Source organism: Neoarius graeffei, chromosome 19 (genome assembly GCF_027579695.1).
Source record: "Neoarius graeffei isolate fNeoGra1 chromosome 19, fNeoGra1.pri, whole genome shotgun sequence".
Classification (NCBI taxonomy): Eukaryota; Metazoa; Chordata; class Actinopteri; order Siluriformes; family Ariidae; genus Neoarius; species Neoarius graeffei.
In genome coordinates this window covers 54,702,848-54,722,561 of record NC_083587.1, presented here as the reverse complement: position 1 = coordinate 54,722,561, position 19,714 = coordinate 54,702,848, and the positions used below count along the sequence as shown (strand labels likewise).

Genomic DNA, 19,714 nt, shown 5'->3' with positions numbered 1-19,714 from the left:
ACTTCCCCCAACCTTTAAGATGTGGATCAATGATCTTCTGCACCATTTGGCACTAGAGAAGATTCGTTATTCTACAAGAGGATGTATTCAAAAATCTGATGCTACATGGAAACCTTTTTTAAGTTATGTAGAGAAATAAGATGTCACTAATATTGGTGTTCTGTAAGTATATTATTTGTATAACTGATCCTGTATTACGTATAATTTGAAACCCATGAGGACCACTGTCAATCACTTGTTGATTTACTTTTTTTTAGCTTGTTTATCACGCTGTTTTGTTTGAATTAATTATCTCATCTCATCTCATTATCTCTAGCCGCTTTATCCTTCTACAGGGTCGCAGGCAAGCTGGAGCCCATCCCAGCCAACTACGGGTGAAAGGCGGGGTACACCCTGGACAAGTCGCCAGGTCATCACAGGGCTGACACATAGACAACCATTCACACTCACATTCACACCTACGGTCAATTTAGAGTCACCAGTTAACCTAACCTGCATGTCTTTGGACTGTGGGGGAAACCGGAGCACCCGGAGGAAACCCACGCGGACACGGGAAGAACATGCAAACTCCACATAGAAAGGCCCTCGCCGGCCCCGGGGCTCGAACCCAGGACCTTCTTGCTGTGAGGCGACAGCGCTAACCACTACACCACACATTATTTTTCTAATTATTTATTTATTTCTTTTTCTTTTTCTTTATTTACTCTATCTGTATCATTTTTATAATGTAAGTGGTTGCACACCAGTACAGTATTATTGTTGCAGGGATGGGCGGGTGGGGTTGTTATTGTTTATATTTGTGTCATTTTTGATCATATACGTTCTTGGATGTATGTACTTTGTACATTATCTTTTGATGCACAAATATAAATAAAAAGACTTGGTGCAAAAAAACCAAAAAATAGTGCATTAAACAGTGCTGACTTTAAGCCAGATGATTTTACCACCTGCTTTAAAAGCAGGTGGCAGGTGGCCAAAGCGAGATTACAAAGATCACGACAGAGCAGCTAACATGCCATTTATTCCCATTTAGCTTTCGCAAATGAATGCTTGGCTCAAGTCAGTGTATTAATACAGCTCGAGCATCCTCGCTCTCCCTCTCTCTCTCTCTCTCTGTCTCTCTGACAGGATGACGTGTTAATTATGAGGCGGAAGAGGACTGAAATAGATATGTCACGATCATTTCCCACAGAAACACCAGGGCCAGTTATAATCACAGTATAGATGTCTACCTTTGTTATGATTTAATAGCATCTTAATTTACCACATCGGCTCTTTTTTTTAGTCTCCTGTCAAACATGTTCCTCATCTGGCCTAAATGTATAGGACAGCATTCTCATGTAGTTGCTTGTGGGTTTTTTTTTTCCGCCTTTCTTTCTTTTAACATAGTCACACCAGGAATGTATTCGTTTATTTGCTAACTGTTAGCCGTGTCAGCAGTTTTAAGAATGACTGGATGTTTTTCACAGGCGCTGGAGAAATACTGCCGCACTGAAGGAGGTTATTCAGGGATCAGAGATGTCTACACGACCACAGTCAGCCATGATAACATGCAGCAGAGCTTCTTCCTGTCTGAAACTCTCAAGTGAGTGCTTTGTGAAGTCTTAGTGAATTACACAGAAATAGATTGTAATGTAACCAAATGGTGCTAAAAGGGAGTGAGAGATAAGGGCCCGGTCCCACAACACCATACATGTCAACCTTTAGTTACCCATGCCCTTACAAAATCTGTACTTTTCCCTTACATACAGTACACCCATGAACCCTTATACATGAGAAAAAATTCCAATATATAATCCAAAGCACCGATTGTTTTATTCCAGATTATACACTCCTATTGTAATAGGCATATTTATCACACTGCATCAAGTTAAAGGGATCAAATAAGCACGTACTGAATAAAAAGAAATTTTAGATCCCAGAGAAAACAACTGAATTAAAAAGGACTATATGTCCAGTCAAGTAAACAATTATCTACTAAAGAGAATGACTGAACTATAAACTTAATTATTTAATATACATTGTATCAGTAATACCAGAATTATTGATGTACAGTAAATTTTGCAAATAAAATGTATTAATATTAAATAGTTCATAAAAATTACACAAAGTTCTACTTGACAAGTGTTGACATCACCTACAATATTACATTCCACCAAAGAAAATTACTTGAAATATAACAGCAGTACTAAGTAGGTATGTGAATAAAATAGTAGGTTACATGGAATAAATTATATGTAATCATGTCAAACAGGATCTGGCGACTTGTCCAGGGTGTACCCCGCCTTTCGCCCGTAGTCAGCTGGGATAGGCTCCAGCTTGCCTGCAACCCTGTAGAACAGGATAAAGCGGCTAGAGATAATGAGATGAGATGAGATGAGATGTCAAACAGGAAATGAAGATTAGTAAAAGTTCCATTTGAGAAAAAAAGTGTTGACACCACAAGCAGTGTTCGATCCAACTAAAGATGGCTGAACCACATCAAGTATATTATGTAAACAAGGATAAGTGAAAATATTTTAATAAATAATAAAAAATAATAAATAATAAAATTATGAAGTTAAATTGAAAATCTTCCCAGTAATTTATAACAAGAATTTAAATCTTATTCCTTTTTGGAGTGTTTGTTGTACAAAGATGTTGCAGATTTGGCACTAGCTATAATATCACTGCTTGGGTCGCAGTTGTAGCTCCTCGTCGCAGTTCATTTTAATTTGCAGATATGCAGTTAATGTGTCTGCAGCCATATTTTTTCTGGACTCAGTATGAATTTTCCTAACCAATGAAAAAGCCCTCTCACTATCTGCATTGTTATGTGGGTGTTAGGGTTTTGCTGGGATTCGAACCTGGTTCGTTGGTGTGATAATCCAGCAAACCCCCACTAGGCCACCAGGGGGATGACTCAAATGCAGAGGCGTGAGGCGGAAGTAGAAAAAGAATCAAAAGGTTTATTTAAACTATATACACTATATACAGGGCAAAACAAAAGACAAAAAAAAAAAAAACCAAAGAGTATAATCCAAAAGAAAAGCAAAGTGCAAAAATTCAAAAGCTAAGAAGATCAAAAAACACAGTACAAAGGAAACTGGAGATAAACATAACAGCACAAAGACTCCGTGACAAGAGGACTGAACTCAGGGGTATAAATAGACAAACTAATTAAGGACACAGGTGAAGATAATTAGGCAATTAACACAAACACAAAACACAGGAACAGTGGCGGCCTCTAGAGGCCAAAATAAACACGACATGAAAAGGAAATAACAGCGGCCTCTAGAGGCCAAAACAGTCCTAGTCCTAACAGGACCCCCCCCTCTAGGAGCGTCTCCTGACGTTCCCAGGGCGATCCGGATGGGCCGAATGGAAGTCCCGACATAGTTCTTTATCAAGGACATCCCGAGCAGGAACCCAGCAGCGCTCCTCAGGACCATAGCCCTCCCAGTCCACCAGATATTGCAACCCGCCGCGGACCCGGCGGGAGTCAAGCAGGCGATTCACAGTGAACACAGTCTGCCCCTGGAAGATGCGGGGGGGTGGGGGGTTCCTAGGGGCAGGGGCATACGTAGACGTCAGTACGGGCCGTAACAGGGAAACATGGAAAGTGGGGTTGATCCTCAGAGTCCGGGGCAACTGGAGCCGGTAGGAGACAGGGTTCACCCTGCGCACCACCTTGAAGGGGCCAATGTAGCGAGGAGCAAGCTTGCGGTTCTCCACCCGCAGTGGAAGGTCCTTAGTGGACAGCCAAACACGCTGCCCAGGGCGGAAAGCGTGTGCAGGTCTTCTATGGCGGTTGGCCTGAGTCTGGTTGGTTCTGGAGGTCTGTATGAGGGTCTTCCTGACCTTGCTCCAGGTCTTGCGACACCGTCTCACATATTGGTTGACCGAGGGCACCCCCGCGTCCTCCTCCTGGTCCGGGAACAGAGGTGGCTGGAACCCGAATTGGCACTGGAATGGCGACAGCTTGGTGGCCGATGACTGCAGGGTGTTGTGGGCGTACTCCGCCCATGGCAGCCAGGTGCTCCACGATGTCGGGTTATCCATAGCCAGGCCTCGCAGGGTGGTTTCCAGGTCCTGGTTGAGCCTCTCCGTCTGACCATTGGACTGTGGGTGAAACCCAGAGGAGAGGCTGGCAGTGGCTCCGATGACCTTGCAGAACCCGTGCCACACTCGGGAGGAGAACTGGGGCCCTCGGTCTGAGACGATGTCCTGTGGAAGACCAAAGACTCGGAAGACATGATTAAACAAAAGTTTCGCAGTTTCAAGAGCAGAGGGGAGTTTGCACAGTGGTATGAAGCGGCAGGCCTTGGAGAATCTGTCAACTAAGACCAAAATGACCGTGTTACCTTGTGACTCAGGGAGACCCGTGATAAAGTCGACTGCCACGTGGGACCAGGGACGCCGGGGAATGGTCAGAGGATGCAGGAGACCCTGGGGACGCTGTCGTGGGTTCTTGGTTCTGGTGCAAACCTCACAGGACAGGACAAATGACCTTACTTCCTTCTCCATGTTAGGCCACCAGAAGCGTCTTTTCAGGAAGTCCAGGGTCCTCCGAGCTCCCGGGTGGGCGGTGAGAGGGGAAGAGTGACCCCACTGGAGAACCTTGGCCCGGGCTTGATGTGGGACGTACAAGAGGCCTGGTGGCCCCGTCCCAGGACCGGGGTCCTGGCGTTGGGCTCGTCGGACAGCCTCCTCAATACCCCAGCGGACAGGGGCCACAATCCGGGACACAGGGATAATAGGCCCGACTTCATTCTCCCTGTTAGTGGCAGAGAACAGTCTGGACAGTGCGTCAGGTTTGGTGTTCTTGGAGCCGGGGCGGTATGAGAGGGTGAAGTCAAACCGACTGAAAAACAGGGCCCACCTAGCCTGTCGAGGGTTCAGTCTCTTGGCTTGCTGGAGGTACTCCAGGTTCTTGTGGTCAGTCCAAACCAGGAATGGATGTTGTGCTCCCTCCAGCCAGTGCCTCCACTCCTCAAGGGCCAGTTTGACCGCTAGCAGTTCTCGATCCCCCACATCGTACCGGGACTCAGCAGGACTCAGGCGGTGGGAGAAGTAAGCGCAGGGGTGCAGCTTTCCTTCCGAACGTTGAGAGAGCACCGCGCCGACACCACTGTCCGAGGCGTCCACCTCCACGATGAATGGTTGGGAGGTGTCCGGGAGAACCAGAATGGGTGCCGTGCAGAAGCGGTCCTTGAGGTCTTTGAACGCCTTTTCTGCCTGAGGAGACCAGCCATAAGATCCACCTGTCCCTTTGGTGAGGTCTGACATGGGTGCTGCCACAGAACTGAAGTTCCTGATGAACTTGCGGTAGAAGTTAGCGAATCCTAAGAACCGCTGAACCTCCTTAACGGACTTGGGAGTAGGCCAATCCCGGACGGCCAGGGTCTTGGCAGGGTCCATTTGGAGTTGGCCTGTCCGTACAATAAATCCCAGAAAGGAGACCTCGGGAACATGAAATTCGCATTTCTGGGCCTTGGCGAACAGATTGTTCTGTAGCAGCCTCTGGAGAACCTGGCGGACATGGTGGCGGTGCTCCTGCACGGTCTTGGAAAAGATAAGGATGTCGTCGAGGTAGACAAAAACGTATAGGTTAATCATGTCCCTTAAGACGTCGTTGATTAGGGCCTGAAAAACAGCTGGTGCGTTGGTGAGTCCGAAGGGCATCACCTGGTATTCGTAGTGCCCAGACGGGGTGTTAAAGGCAGTCTTCCACTCGTCTCCCTGTCGGATACGGATGAGGTGGTATGCGTTCCGTAGGTCCAACTTGGTGAAGACGGTGGCGCCTTGGAGCAGGTCGAAAGCTGTGGACATCAGCGGAAGGGGATATCGGTTGCGCACAGTGATCTTATTCAGGCCCCTGTAATCAATACATGGTCGGAGCCCCCCATCCTTCTTGCCGACAAAGAAGAAGCCGGCTCCAGCAGGTGAAGTGGAGGGTCGAATAAACCCAGAGACCAGGGCATCTTTGAGGTATTCCTCCATGGCCTTGCGTTCTGGCTGAGACAGTGAAAACAGTCTGCCACGAGGAGGGGTAGTCCCAGGGAGCAAGTCGATGGCACAGTCGTAGGCCCGGTGTGGAGGAAGAACGGCGGCCCTGCTCTTGCTGAATACCTCCTTGAGATCCCAGTACTCTGTGGGAACTTGAGATAACTCGGTGAGATCAGGGGGCTCGGCAGGAGACACAGGAGAGCTAGAGAGCAGACAAGAGGCATGGCATGCAGGGCCCCATTCCACAACCTGGCTTGTTACCCAGTCTATGCGAGGGTTGTGGCGAGTAAGCCAAGGAAGGCCTAGAATAACTGGGAACTCAGGTGAAGGAATCAGGTGCAGGGATATTTCTTCCTTGTGACCTTGAGACTGGAGGAAAACTGGAGAAGTAACTTGGGTGACTCTTCCATCACCTAACGCTTGGCCATCGAGGGCAGACACAGACAGTGGGACTTCAAGAGGTGCAGTCGGAATATTGATGCTTTGGGCGAAGTGAATATCCATAAAGTTCCCAGCCGCCCCTGAGTCTATCAAAGCTTGACAAGAGTGGACAGACTCACCCCAGGAGATGGAGACCGGGATGTAGATTCCTTGGCCAGGGAGTCCGGGAGAGAGGGTAGGCCCCGTCACAACCCTCCCTCGGCTGGACGGGGCGGTCCTTTTCCCAAGAGTTCGGGACATGATGCTCGGAAGTGACCAGGCTTGCCACAGTAGATGCAGCACTTGTCCCTCCTTCTGCGCTCCCTCTCAGATGCGGAGAGGCGAGTACGACCCACTTGCATGGGTTCTGGACAGTCACTGAAGGAGGTAGACGGTCTCCAGGTAGAGGTAGGGAGGCTGGGGGGGCTCAAGGCTTGGTGGCGTTCTCTCATCCTGTTGTCCAGACGAATAGCATGTGAGATGAGGGTTTCGAGGTCACTTGGGCATCCAATAGAGGCCAGACCGTCCTTGATGGGGTCAGACAGACCATGGTGGAAGGCTGACACCAGGGCAGTCTCGTTCCATCCACTTACTGCTGCGAGTGTTCGGAACGAGATGGCGTAATCTGCGACGCTTCCTCCTTGCCGGATGGACATGAGCTTTCGGGCTGCGTCGGTACTGATGTCTGCCTGATCGAAGACCCGAAGCATCTCTTCAGAAAACAGCTGGAAATCAAAGCACTCAGGTCCCTGTCTTTGCCAGATAGCAGTAGCCCAGGCTCGCGCCTTACCAGCTAATAAGGTGATCACAAAGGCAATCTTGCGGCGATCCGTAGTGTAGGTGGTAGGCTGAAGCTCAAAGGTGAGTTGACACTGGGTAAGGAACTCTCGGCACTCACTGTGCTTGCCGTCATACCTCTGTGGTGCAGGAAGGCTGGGTTCGCGAGGTGAAGAAGGCAGCATTGCAGGAGGCACTGGAGCAGGAGTGGGAGCTGGATCAGGAGCAGGAGATGCAGGCAGAGATGTCAGCTGTGCCAGGGTTTTCCCAATTTGCTGAAGCAGTTCCTCGTGGCGAGCGAGGGCCTCACGTTGGCTGGTGAGCGTACGTCCATGAGCGTCCATGGTCGCTCCGAAGCGTGTCAAAGCTGCCATAATTCCCTGAAGGTTGGCCGGGTAGACAGTTGAAGCAGCCTCTGCTGAGTCGGTCATGACGGAGTCTTTCTGTTAGGGTTTTGCTGGGATTCGAACCTGGTTCGTTGGTGTGATAATCCAGCAAACCCCCACTAGGCCACCAGGGGGATGACTCAAATGCAGAGGCGTGAGGCGGAAGTAGAAAAAGAATCAAAAGGTTTATTTAAACTATATACACTATATACAGGGCAAAACAAAAGACAAAAAAAAAAAAAAACAAAGAGTATAATCCAAAAGAAAAGCAAAGTGCAAAAATTCAAAAGCTAAGAAGATCAAAAAACACAGTACAAAGGAAACTGGAGATAAACATAACAGCACAAAGACTCCGTGACAAGAGGACTGAACTCAGGGGTATAAATAGACAAACTAATTAAGGACACAGGTGAAGATAATTAGGCAATTAACACAAACACAAAACACAGGAACAGTGGCGGCCTCTAGAGGCCAAAATAAACACGACATGAAAAGGAAATAACAGCGGCCTCTAGAGGCCAAAACAGTCCTAGTCCTAACAGTGGGAGGCACAGCAAAGCAGTAAAAAGTTGTTTCAGCATTGGAAACCTGGCAACACCCAGAGCAGTTTTTACATCGAAGACCTTTCCCCAAAATACATCTATTATGTTCCTGGTCAATTAAAGAAAATCAGAGCACGGCAAACATGTAGATGGTGTTAAATTGCTTCCATCCCCTACTACACATTTTAGAGACAGGTTACCAACAGTCGTTACCACCATTACTCTTCATTCAATACTTTTCCAGTTTACTGATGACTGATGGTAGTAACGAGTGTTGGTCATCTGTGTCTACATATAATGTCTATCAGCAATTAAAATGTTTAGGGAAGCGAAACCAAAAATTGCCAGGTAACTACAGTTGCCGTTGTATAAACGGCGACTCCCAGTATCGCCTCCCTAAATTATCATGATAATGGAGGAAGCTTTCCTACATGCAAACAGTAAAAACTTAAAAAATAATAATAAATAAATAAATAAAAACACAAATGCTTACCTGTGCAGTCTTTGAATCGGGAAACTTTTTTTTTTTTTCGCTAGCTGCGAAAAATGGCCTGCCTCAGTCGGGGGGATGCTGTGTTCCACGAGAAATTGGCAGAACATAACTTCTGCAGCCGTCACAGAAGTCTGGGCAGTCTGAGCCGATGTACTTAAATGACCGAGAAAACCACGTGCAGCTATAAAACCACATAAATCGAAAATAGTTCTGTTTCATTGGGCATGCGTGTTTGAAAAAATAAATGGTGGATGCTAAGAAAATTTTCTTGGAGTAACTGAAAAAAATCTCTGATACAAAGCATAATTTTCCCGTATGAAAATCAGTGTACGCCGTATTAGCTAAAAAATTGCATTTTCCTGTACAAAATATGGGGAAACCGTATAACTTGACATGTATGCAACACCTATAACTACAACTCTGACTATACCTGTACCTGAATTTAGTTCCAGTCTGGAGCAGAAACACCACAACTATAATCCCGACAATAATATTGCTTAGTCCTGCCACTCAGGTAAATAAATGCATGCAACTTATGAATAGTCATGGAAGATTTTTCCAAGTAGTAGCACATTATTCCGGGTCATAGTGTACAGCCTGGACTTCAAAACAACCCATGTACACACTCCAGTAGTTGATATAATACAGATAGGTCATGGGCTACGGAAATATAAGAAAAAAGGATACAAAATACAGAGTGGTTACAGATTTTAATACGGATGCTAATAATTTACGGGTTTCAGTATATTACAGATTGGTTAGCGATTTCATACGGATGATGCATCACGGATAAAAAAAATTAAGTAGTCTAAAACAATTAAGCGTTTGGATTGCTGAAGTTCATAATTAAAATATCTTACCTGCGTTTATATGTGTATTAATTTACTATTGATATTTCATGGAAAATCACATACAGTGGGGCAAAAAAGTATTTAGTCAGTCACCAATTGTGCAAGTTCTCCCTCTTAAAAAGATGAGAGAGGCCTGTAATTTTCATCATAGGTACACTTCAACTATGAGAGACAAAATGAAAAAAAAATTCAGAAAATCACATTGTCTGATTTTTAAAGAATTTATTTGCAAATTATGGTGGAAAATAAGTATTTGGTCAATAACAAAAGTTCATCTCAATACTTTGTTATATACCCTTTGTTGGCAATGACAGAAATCAAACGTTTTCTGTAAGTCTTCACAAGGTTTTCACACACTGTTGCTGGTATTTTGGCCCATTCCTCCATGCAGATCTCCTCTAGAGCAGTGATGTTTTGGGGCTGTCGCTGGGCAACACGGACTTTCAACTCCCTCCAAAGGTTTTCTATGGGGTTGAGATCTGGAGACTGGCTAGGCCACTCCAGGACCTTGAAATGCTTCTTACGAAGCCACTCCTTCATTGCCCGGGCGGTGTGTTTGGGATTATTGTCATGCTGAAAGACCCAGCCACATTTCATCTTCAATGCCCTTGCTGATGGAAGGAGGTTTTCACTCAAAATCTCACGATACATGACCCCATTCATTCTTTCCTTTACATGGCTCAGTTGTCCTGGTCCCTTTGCAGAAAAACAGCCCCAAAGCATGATGTTTCCACCCCCATGCTTCACAGTAGGTATGGTGTTCTTTGGATGCAACTCAGCATTCTTTCTCCTCCAAACACGACAAGTTGAGTTTTTACCAAAAAGTTCTATTTTGGTTTCATCTGACCATATGACATTCTCCCAATCCTCTTCTGGATCATCCAGATGCTCTCTAGCAAACTTCAGATGGGCCTGGACATGTACTGGCTTAAGCAGGGGGACACGTCTGGCACTGCAGGATTTGAGTCCCTGGCGGCGTAGTGTGTTACTGATGGTAGCCTTTGTTACTTTGGTCCCAGCTCTCTGCAGGTCATTCACTAGGTCCCCCCATGTGGTTCTGGGATTTTTGCTCACCGTTCTTGTGATCGTTTTGACCCCACGGGGTGAGATCTTGCGTGGTGCCCCAGATCGAGGGAGATTATCAGTGGTCTTGTATGTCTTCCATTTTCTAATAATTGCTCCCACAGGTGGTTTCTTCACACCAAGCTGCTTAGCTATTGCAGATTCAGTCTTCCCAGCCTGGTGCAGGTCTACAATTTTGTTTCTGGTGTCCTTTGACAGCTCTTTGGTCTTGGCCATAGTGGAGTTTGGAGTGTGACTGTTTGAGGTTGTGGACAGGTGTCTTTTATACTGATAACGAGTTCAAACAGGTGCCATTAATACAGGTAACGAGTGGAGGACAGAGGAGCCTCTTAAAGAAGAAGTTACAGGTCTGTGAGAGCCAGAAATCTTGCTTGTTTGTAGGTGACCAAATACTTATTTTACTGAGGAATTTACCAATTAATTCATTAAAAATCCTACAATGTGATTACCTGGATTCTTTCCCCCCATTCTGTCTCTCATAGTTGAAGTGTACCTATGATGAAAATTACAGGCCTCTCTCATCTTTTTAAGTGGGAGAACTTGCACAATTGGTGGCTGACTAAATACTTTTTTGCCCCACTGTATCTGTGAATCCGTGCTTTGTATTATATTTTTTTATTTTCCGTGAGTCCGTATTCCGTGACTTCATGATGCAAGAAGGATGTACAAAGATGCCCGGGGAAAAATAACATGTGCTCAGACAATGTCACATGTAAACAATTACCTGACTGGCCAGATGTTTTATCGGAAAAATCACTCCAGAAACAATCTCACCGATACGGATAAACCCAGGCCTGGGCTATAGGGATCGTTATCGGTCTGGTGTGACCACCAACCATATAAACTACAGGGGACCAATTTATTTATAGTTATTGTTATTATGAGACCAGGCCTTAATATTGATAGCTTACTACTCTGTATATTTTAACAAAGCTGGCATTTCGGTTTTAGTCTAATGTATTGCTTAAAGTACAGTAAAGTTGAGAATGCCCCATGCTTTTAAAATAAATAAAAAACATGGGTAGAAAATGTTTTTATGAAAATATTCATAATAATATACATTGTACACTAATGAGGAATATATGGAATACTAGGAATGTAGGAATGTGTTCTTTGGCTTCATAGTTGGTGTTAGCAAAACAAGAAAATATTTCCTGTCTGTCTGATTGATTGATTGATTGATTGATTGATTGATTGATTGATTCAGATATCTCTACCTGCTTTTCTCCGATGACGACTTGCTGCCACTGGATGACTGGGTGTTCAATACCGAGGCTCATCCTTTACCCATCATCCACAAAAGCTGCTTCGAGGAGCACGGTGGCACCACACGAGACACTCAACACACACAACCAGTGTAACCTGCAATGACACACCCTGATACACACACACACCACACACACACCACACACACATACACACGCAGTGAGGCAGGGCCTCGTTCTCGCTGACCCTGCCGCAGCCTCTCGGCTCCTTTTCCTGTAAAGGATCTCACGCTGCACGCTGTGATTGTAATCTCTGAGCCGGGACACTCTCTGTGGACAATCAAAACGAAAATTACTTTTGTGACGAGAGCACTTTGTTCCCTTCTTTCTTTCCTCTGTGAGGAAAACGGAATATTCTTCAGGCCCAGATCGGCAGGGTGGGCACCGCCTCGTCGCGGGCTACTTTGAGAGAAAGAGAAATTCGCTTCACTCTTCTTCAGCACTCTGTTATTTCTGTCCATCTTTTTACTCTTTTTTACAAGCTAGTGCCAGGCAATTTGTGGACAATTTGTTTTTATTAATGACTCTTTCAAGTGATTTGCAAGCTCAAACATGTAGAAAGCAACAAAACTTCATCGAAGCGTAAACATACGAGTTACTTTTTTCAAGAATCAGTACATAACCCTGCTGCCATTACACAGTTTGCCTTCCCATTGTCTTACCTGATTGTCTTACCCATCCCTGATCTGCAGTCGTAACTTGATTGGATCCCTACCAATCTATACCTATGTCCCTGTTATAACATCATCTATGGTTTGGCATTGTTCCCCTGCATTTTAACCCAATCTGCATTATTTGTGTCATTACCCGGTTAGTGTCTCCCCCTGCCATAACCCATTCTGCATCAGTTATGTTGTAACTCCATATATATTCTACTGTTGGAACATTCCTTGTATCATTACTCAATCTATGTCCCATGTGCCATTAGCCAGTTTGTGTTGATGACAGCTTTACCATATCTGCCCCTACCCAGTCTGCATCCTGTTTCACTACCCAATCTGTGTCTAACGTGTCACTTCCTAATCTGCAACACACAATCCCACACAATCTGTGTTTCCCAACATTGTTACTTAATCAGCCTTCCTTGTGTCTTTAATCACTTTGTCCCCTGGATCACTATCCAGTCATTGTCCATGGTGACTTTACCATATATGTTTCACCTGTATTGTAATCCAATCTGTGTTATTTGTGTCATTACCCAATCAGTGTCTCCCCCTGCCATAACCCATTCTGCATCAGTTGTGTCGTAACTCCATATATATTCTACTGTTGGATCATTCCTTGTATCATTACTCAATCTATGTCCCATTGGCCGGTTTGTGTCGATGACAGCTTTACTATATCTGCCCCTACCCAATCTGTCTATCATATCACTACCCAATCTGCAACACCCGTGTTGCTACCCAACTAACCCACACACCCTGTGTTTCCCAACATTTGTTACTGAATCAGCCTTTCTTGTGTCTTTAATCACTCTGTCCCCGTATCACTATCCAGTCATTGTCCATGGTGACTTTACCGTATCTGTTTCACCTGGATTGTAACCCGATCTGCATTACTTGTGTCGTTATCTGATTAACATTCCCGTGTCCAAATCCGAGTTGCTCATGTCATTACTCAATCTGTACCCCCCCCCTTATATCATGACTAAATCTTGAAGATTTTCACTAGCTTTCACATACTTTCACACATTCACCCAAGAAAGAAACAACAAAAAAAAAATTAAAATATTGAGTCACTAAAATGGTTTATTCACAAGAATTAAATCACAAAAGTATAACTAAATGTACATCATGATGACTTACAGAATCTTTGGCCAAAATTTTTCAGACATTATTCTGAGTTTTTTTTTTCTTTTTTGTGTGTTTTTGTTTTTCAGTCAAGCCTAGATGTCTGAAAGCTGAATTTTTGAACACAAATTCAAAGGTGGTTTTGAAATATTGTTTTGTCCTATATTTTCTTTGAACAGTATCAGAAGCAGAGTGTATATGAGAGTAGAGAACTCACAGAGCATTGTATCATGCTTCAAAGACCAGCATTGGCAAGTTCAAAAGTTACATAAGGGAATATACATGCACACACACACACACACACACATGCACACGCACATATATAGAGAGCGAACACACAAAGAGCAAAAAGTGACACAATACACAAGCCAAGTCCATGAATCTCCTCGAGCTCCCCTCATCTCTGCCTGAGCAGCTGCACTGAGTGTGTTGAGGGTTTTTTTTTTCTTTTTTCCGTCCCAACACCGTCCACCACACTGCAGGAATGTGCTGTACATAACCAAATGAGTGTGACTGTGAGTGAACTGTATTGTTAATCTGTTAATCTGCTCTGGTTTATTGCCTTTTCTCTATTTTTTTTCTTTCTATCTTCTCATACTTCTCATTTTCTTCACCTCCCCATTCCTTTAGATGATTCTTCTGTACAATTGTATTCTTTCCTTTCATTTGATTCCCTCAGGTGTTTCTGGAGAAGGAGAAATTTTGATGATTGTTGTTACTTATTTACTTGTGGTATGAATTATCCTGGTTGATTTGACTTATCTTTCAATGTTGTATATTTTCGGATAATATATCTGTGCAACTTTATACATTTAAAATAACTGCACAAACCTTGTGAGTCTGTGTCTTGTTATTTGTCTGTGTGTGTGTATATATATATATATATATATATATATATATATATATATATATATATATATATATATACCATAAGTGTGTGTGTGTGTATGTATATATATATATATATATATATATATATATATATATAAAATTATAAAGTTTTTTTTTCATAATTTAATTCAAAAAGGTAAACTTTCATATATTCTATATTCATTACATGTAAAGTGAAATATTTAAAGCCTTTTTTGTTTTAATTTTGATGATTATGGCTTATAGCTCATAAAAATCAGAAATCCAGTATCTCAAATTATTAGAATATTCCCTAAGATCAATCAAAAAAGGATTTACAATACAGAAATGTCCAACTTCTGAAAAGTATATTCATTTATACACTCAATACTTGGTTGGGGCTCCTTTACCATGAATTACTGTATCAATGCGGTGTGGCATGGAGGTGATCAGTCTGTGGCACTGCTGAGGTGTTATTGAAGCCCAGGTTGCTTTGATAGTGGCCTTCAGCGTATCTGTATTTTTGGGTCGGGTGTTTCTCATCTTCCTCTTGACAATACCCCATAGATTCTCTATGGGGTTCGGGTCAGGCAAGTTGGCTGGCCAATCAAACACAGTAATATCATGGTCAGCAAACCATTTGGTAGTAGTTTTGGCACTGTGGATAGGTGCTAAGTCCTGCTGGAAAAGGAAATCAGCATCTCCAAAAAGCTCGTCAGCAGATGGAAGCATGAAGTGCTCTAAAATCTCCTGGTAGATGGCTGTGTTGACTTTGGACTTGATAAAATACAGTGGACCAACGCCAGCAGATGACATGGCACCCCAAATCATCACAGACTGTGGAAACTTCACACTGGGCTTCAAACACCTTGGATTCTGTGCCTCTCCACTCTTCCTCCAGACTCTAGAACCGTGATTTCCAAATCAAATGCAAAATGTACTTTCATCTGAAAAGAGGACTTTGGACCACTGAGCAACAGTCCATTTCTTTCTCTCCTTAGCCCAGATAAGACACTTCTGACATTGTCTCTGGCTCAGGAGTAGCTTGATATTTGGAATGCAAAAGTTGTATCCCCTTTCTTGAAGATGTCTGTTCGTGATGAGTCTTGATACACTGACACCAGCCTCAGTCCACTCCTTGTGAAGCTCTCCCAAGTTCTTGAATCAACTTTTCTTGATAATCCTCTCAAGACTGCGGCCATCCCTGTTGCTTGTGCACCTTTTCCAGCCACCCTTTTCAGCAATGACCTTTTGTGGCTTACCCTCCTTGTGGAGGACATCAGTGATCATCTTCTGGACAACAGTCAAGTCAGCAGTCTTCCCCATGATTGTGGTTGTGTGTACTGAACTAGACCGAGAGATACACTGTGTTCATACTGTTTTACTCAAACTCGAAATGAAATATTCTAATATTTTGAGATGGGTTTTTTTATGTTTTTGTACTGTATGCCATACTGATTAAAATTAAAATAGAAAAATGCTTGAAACATTTTAGTTTATGTGTAATGAGTCTATAATATATAACATTTTCACTTTCTTAAATAACTGATGGAAAATATTGAACTTTTTCACAATATTCTATTTTTTGAGATGCACTAGTATGTGTGTACACACACACACACACATACACACATACACACACATATATATATATATATATATATATATATATATATATATATATATATATATATATGATTAGTCAAAATTATATTAACACTTAAAAGGTAGAAACCATTTATTCACAAAACATACATCATATGTGCAAGATGATTTACAGGTCGGTCTCAACCTGTTCGCCATCGTGTTCAACACACAGAAACCAGTGAGCAACAGTACCATTTAAAGCCCGGACACACATGAGGAAAAATACCTGACATTGACGGGAGAAAAATAATCCATTAGTGTTAACATAATTTGACTTTATATGTAACATTATATTTCCATCCACCTTCACTGGATATGAGCAATTGCATGCTCTGATTTGCTACTGTACTACTAGGCTATCAGCTCATACATGTATACCGTGAGTAGAGAAAAACAAAATGGCGGAGCGTGTTGCTGGACCAACTGACGAAATAAAAACTCTACTTGAAAACAAACCCCCCCAAAATATAAAGTATTTGAAAGAAACAGAAATTGCTAAAAGAATATAGTTGTCCCACCCCCACCTCAGTATCTCCTGTTTCACACTCCAGCCCAGTCGGTGGTGGTAATACACCCCAAAAATAAAGAATCTATTTTAATTCCAGCTTGTAATACAAGAAAACAGGACAAACACGAAAGGGGATGAATACTTTTGCAGGACACTGTATACACACACACACACGCATATATATATATATATATATATATATATATATATATATATATATATATATTTGGCTTCACATCAGTTTATTGATTGCACTATGTACAAATGCATAACCCAAGTGTTCATACTGAGTGTAGACGTTATTGGGGAAATTTGACTCATCACAACCATAATGAACAGGTGGGTGTCGTTGATACAGGTATAGAGTATGAGTACCATGCTGACTATCTGATCTGCATCCCTGTGTCATTCCCCTATCTTGGACAAGTTAGCATAAGGAGTTTGTTGCTAGCAAACACTTGATGGATGAAGAAAAAAAGTTATATTCGAGTGGTCAGATATGAAGCTTTTGTGACAGAAAAGCCACACTGACTATGGGAGAGAATATGATGCTCACCAGTGTCCTGTCTGTGCCATTTCTGTGCATGAGCTCTCATATCCTTCCACCTCCCCATAAGCTGTTGGTAATTCAACTCCCTAAGATAAACTACCCCAAGGTGTGAATGATGGTGTGAAAGTGTGTGGTGTGTTCCAGGATAGGCTCCGGATCCATCATGACCCTGGACGGTCAGAGTAAGTGAGTGAATATATGGTGCTTATATGGCACTACTCAACATATTTACAACAATCATTCATCTTCTGGAAATGCTTTCCTGGTCAAGGACACTGTGGTTGAAATGACTAATTTGATTGAAGATAAGGGAGTGTCTATTTGCACCTGGGTGAGAATAGTCATATCGTAGCTATTTGGCTATTTACAACCAGTTAAGGATAGGGTGTAATCAGCATTGTTGGCTACTGACACCCTGGGTGCAAATAACTTCTGCCTTGAAATAAATGTGGGATTGGTTAATATTTGCTCAGGAGTGGGTGGGAGATGGATCCTGTACACACTTCGAATTCAGACTATAGAGGTCTTTCACTGACGTCATGGATTTTTGTTTTTCACACAGCGTCTGCCGTATTGCTGGGTAAACAAAGAAACAGCCGTGACAGTTAATGAAAACCGAGAAATGATATCTGATCTCAAATCTCTGAAATGATTAAAAATGTATTTTATGCCAGCAGATTGCATTACATCCAAAAGCTGAAACATGCAGGCATCACAGATCCATATAATTTACCCACAAATGCATTTATTTTTTCTGCACACAACTCTCTCTCTCTCTCTCATGCAAAAATAAAGTTGTCTTTTTCTTCTTCTTAATTCACCCACAAATGTATTTATTCCACTTGACAAGTGTGCTGGCGGATTTGGGGCACGACGACATCCTGAACTATTTAGTCTTTGGGACTTATAAAATACACCAAAGATGCTAAAGGCAGACAAAAGTACAGATGCCTACCGATATTTCGAGGCAAGTTTCATGCCGGAATGTTATGGGAAATTCCCAATGAAGAAAAATACCTTATTATGAAAAAGGTAAGCTCCAACATGGACTTCTAAAAGTCATAAACAAGCCAGGGCCTAGATCTAGCATATTTTATGGTGTTTGGCTGAGTCTACATTATCAGTACATAACAAACATGCAGCTAGTCAAGCCAAGCATTGGGTCTAATAAAATATATCACGTCCAAAACCCACATCCAGATCTACATTTTAACGTTGCACAAAGCTTTCACACAAACCTGATATGAAATGTTCTCAACACACACAGGGATGTTTTATCATCCAGTCTTCCTGTTTAACTGCAGCTTGCCATTTTTCTTGTCTTTCTGGCTTTGTCAGAAGTGGTGAAAAGTTAAACTAGGCTCATCTCCACATCTGTTATTACATCCAAAAGCACTATGGGCCTCTGGCATTGTTCTTTTAGATGGGACTTCTACAGGTTTATCTGTAGATGTGTGCTGAATTTGGGTTACTTGCATACATTTGAGCCAGTCATTGTCCAGCACAAAGCTTATATTGCCCGGCAATATGGCCATGGAAATAAATCCGCAATTATGATGACATCATGTGAAAGTCCTCGATACGTAATATTTTACAATTTAAAAAAAGCAATTTTTCTGATTTATTTAATACCAGTATTCATTTAAAGTTATACTGCATAGCTCAAGGGATATCAACCTTTTTGCAGCCAAGGACCCCTTTAATTAGAAAATATATTCCACAGACACCATCAATTTGTATCCTAATATTCTGTCCAGGTTCTCATTGTTTGTAGGATATTTGTGTTAGTGAAGTCTGGATTCAATGGACCAGTCAAAAAGGCTAATAATTATAAGAACTCAATCATAAATATGACAGCTATGATAATAGTGATGTGTGATTTCCACCACTGTAACAAAACTCCAAGTGGTGGACCTAATCCGAACCCACACACGGTGTTGTAGTCGAGTCACTAAACCTCAAGTCCCCAGTGTTCAAGTCCAAGTCAAGTCCAAGTCATTAAAAAAAAATTCAAATTGAGTCCACTATTGATCCAAGTAGAATCCAAGACTCCAACTGTAACATTTGACGGTGGCTGTTTTAGTGCCATTAACATTAGTTTGTTCCTGAACATGACATATGAACAGGTGAATGTGCTTCTCTTTGTCAGGGAGTGTGAAGTATTCTGTCAGAGATGATTGGGAGATGGCTGTAACTGCAGAAGGTGTGCTTATTGATACAAGTGAAGACAGATAAATAATCCAGAATGGCAGGCAAAATCGTAAAATGGTGAAACAGGCAATAGGCCAAGCGAGGCACAAACAGGCTATGGTAGACTCAGCAGAATCAAAAATGAGAAACAGGAAATCAGGGATCAGGAAACCAAACAAGGAAATAAGGCTCAGTAATGTTTCAGCAACGCAACTCAATACTTCGCAAAGTAAGTGTGTTTTCAGAGTTTTTATATAGGAGCACTGTGCAGGTGCGAGTCATTTACGGTATGTGAGAAAGTCCGCTTGGCGCACGCGTGCTGTCCGGAGCGTGCCCAAGAGTCTATCTGATGCACGTGCCAAGGCGTCCAGGTGT

General features: G+C 42.9%; 1 protein-coding gene across 1 annotated transcript in view; it reads left to right on the top strand.

Moving 5' to 3' along the window:
- LOC132867419 (mannosyl-oligosaccharide 1,2-alpha-mannosidase IA) overlaps positions 1-13,234 on the top strand; it is a 614,171-nt gene extending 600,937 nt beyond the window's left edge. Inside the window, exons 11-12 of the mRNA XM_060900322.1 lie at positions 1,470-1,585; positions 11,748-13,234. Of these exons, the coding sequence (XP_060756305.1) occupies positions 1,470-1,585; positions 11,748-11,901 (270 nt within the window). The 3' untranslated portion in view covers positions 11,902-13,234. The remainder of the gene's footprint in view (positions 1-1,469; positions 1,586-11,747) is intronic.
- Positions 13,235-19,714: the final 6,480 nt, after the last annotated feature.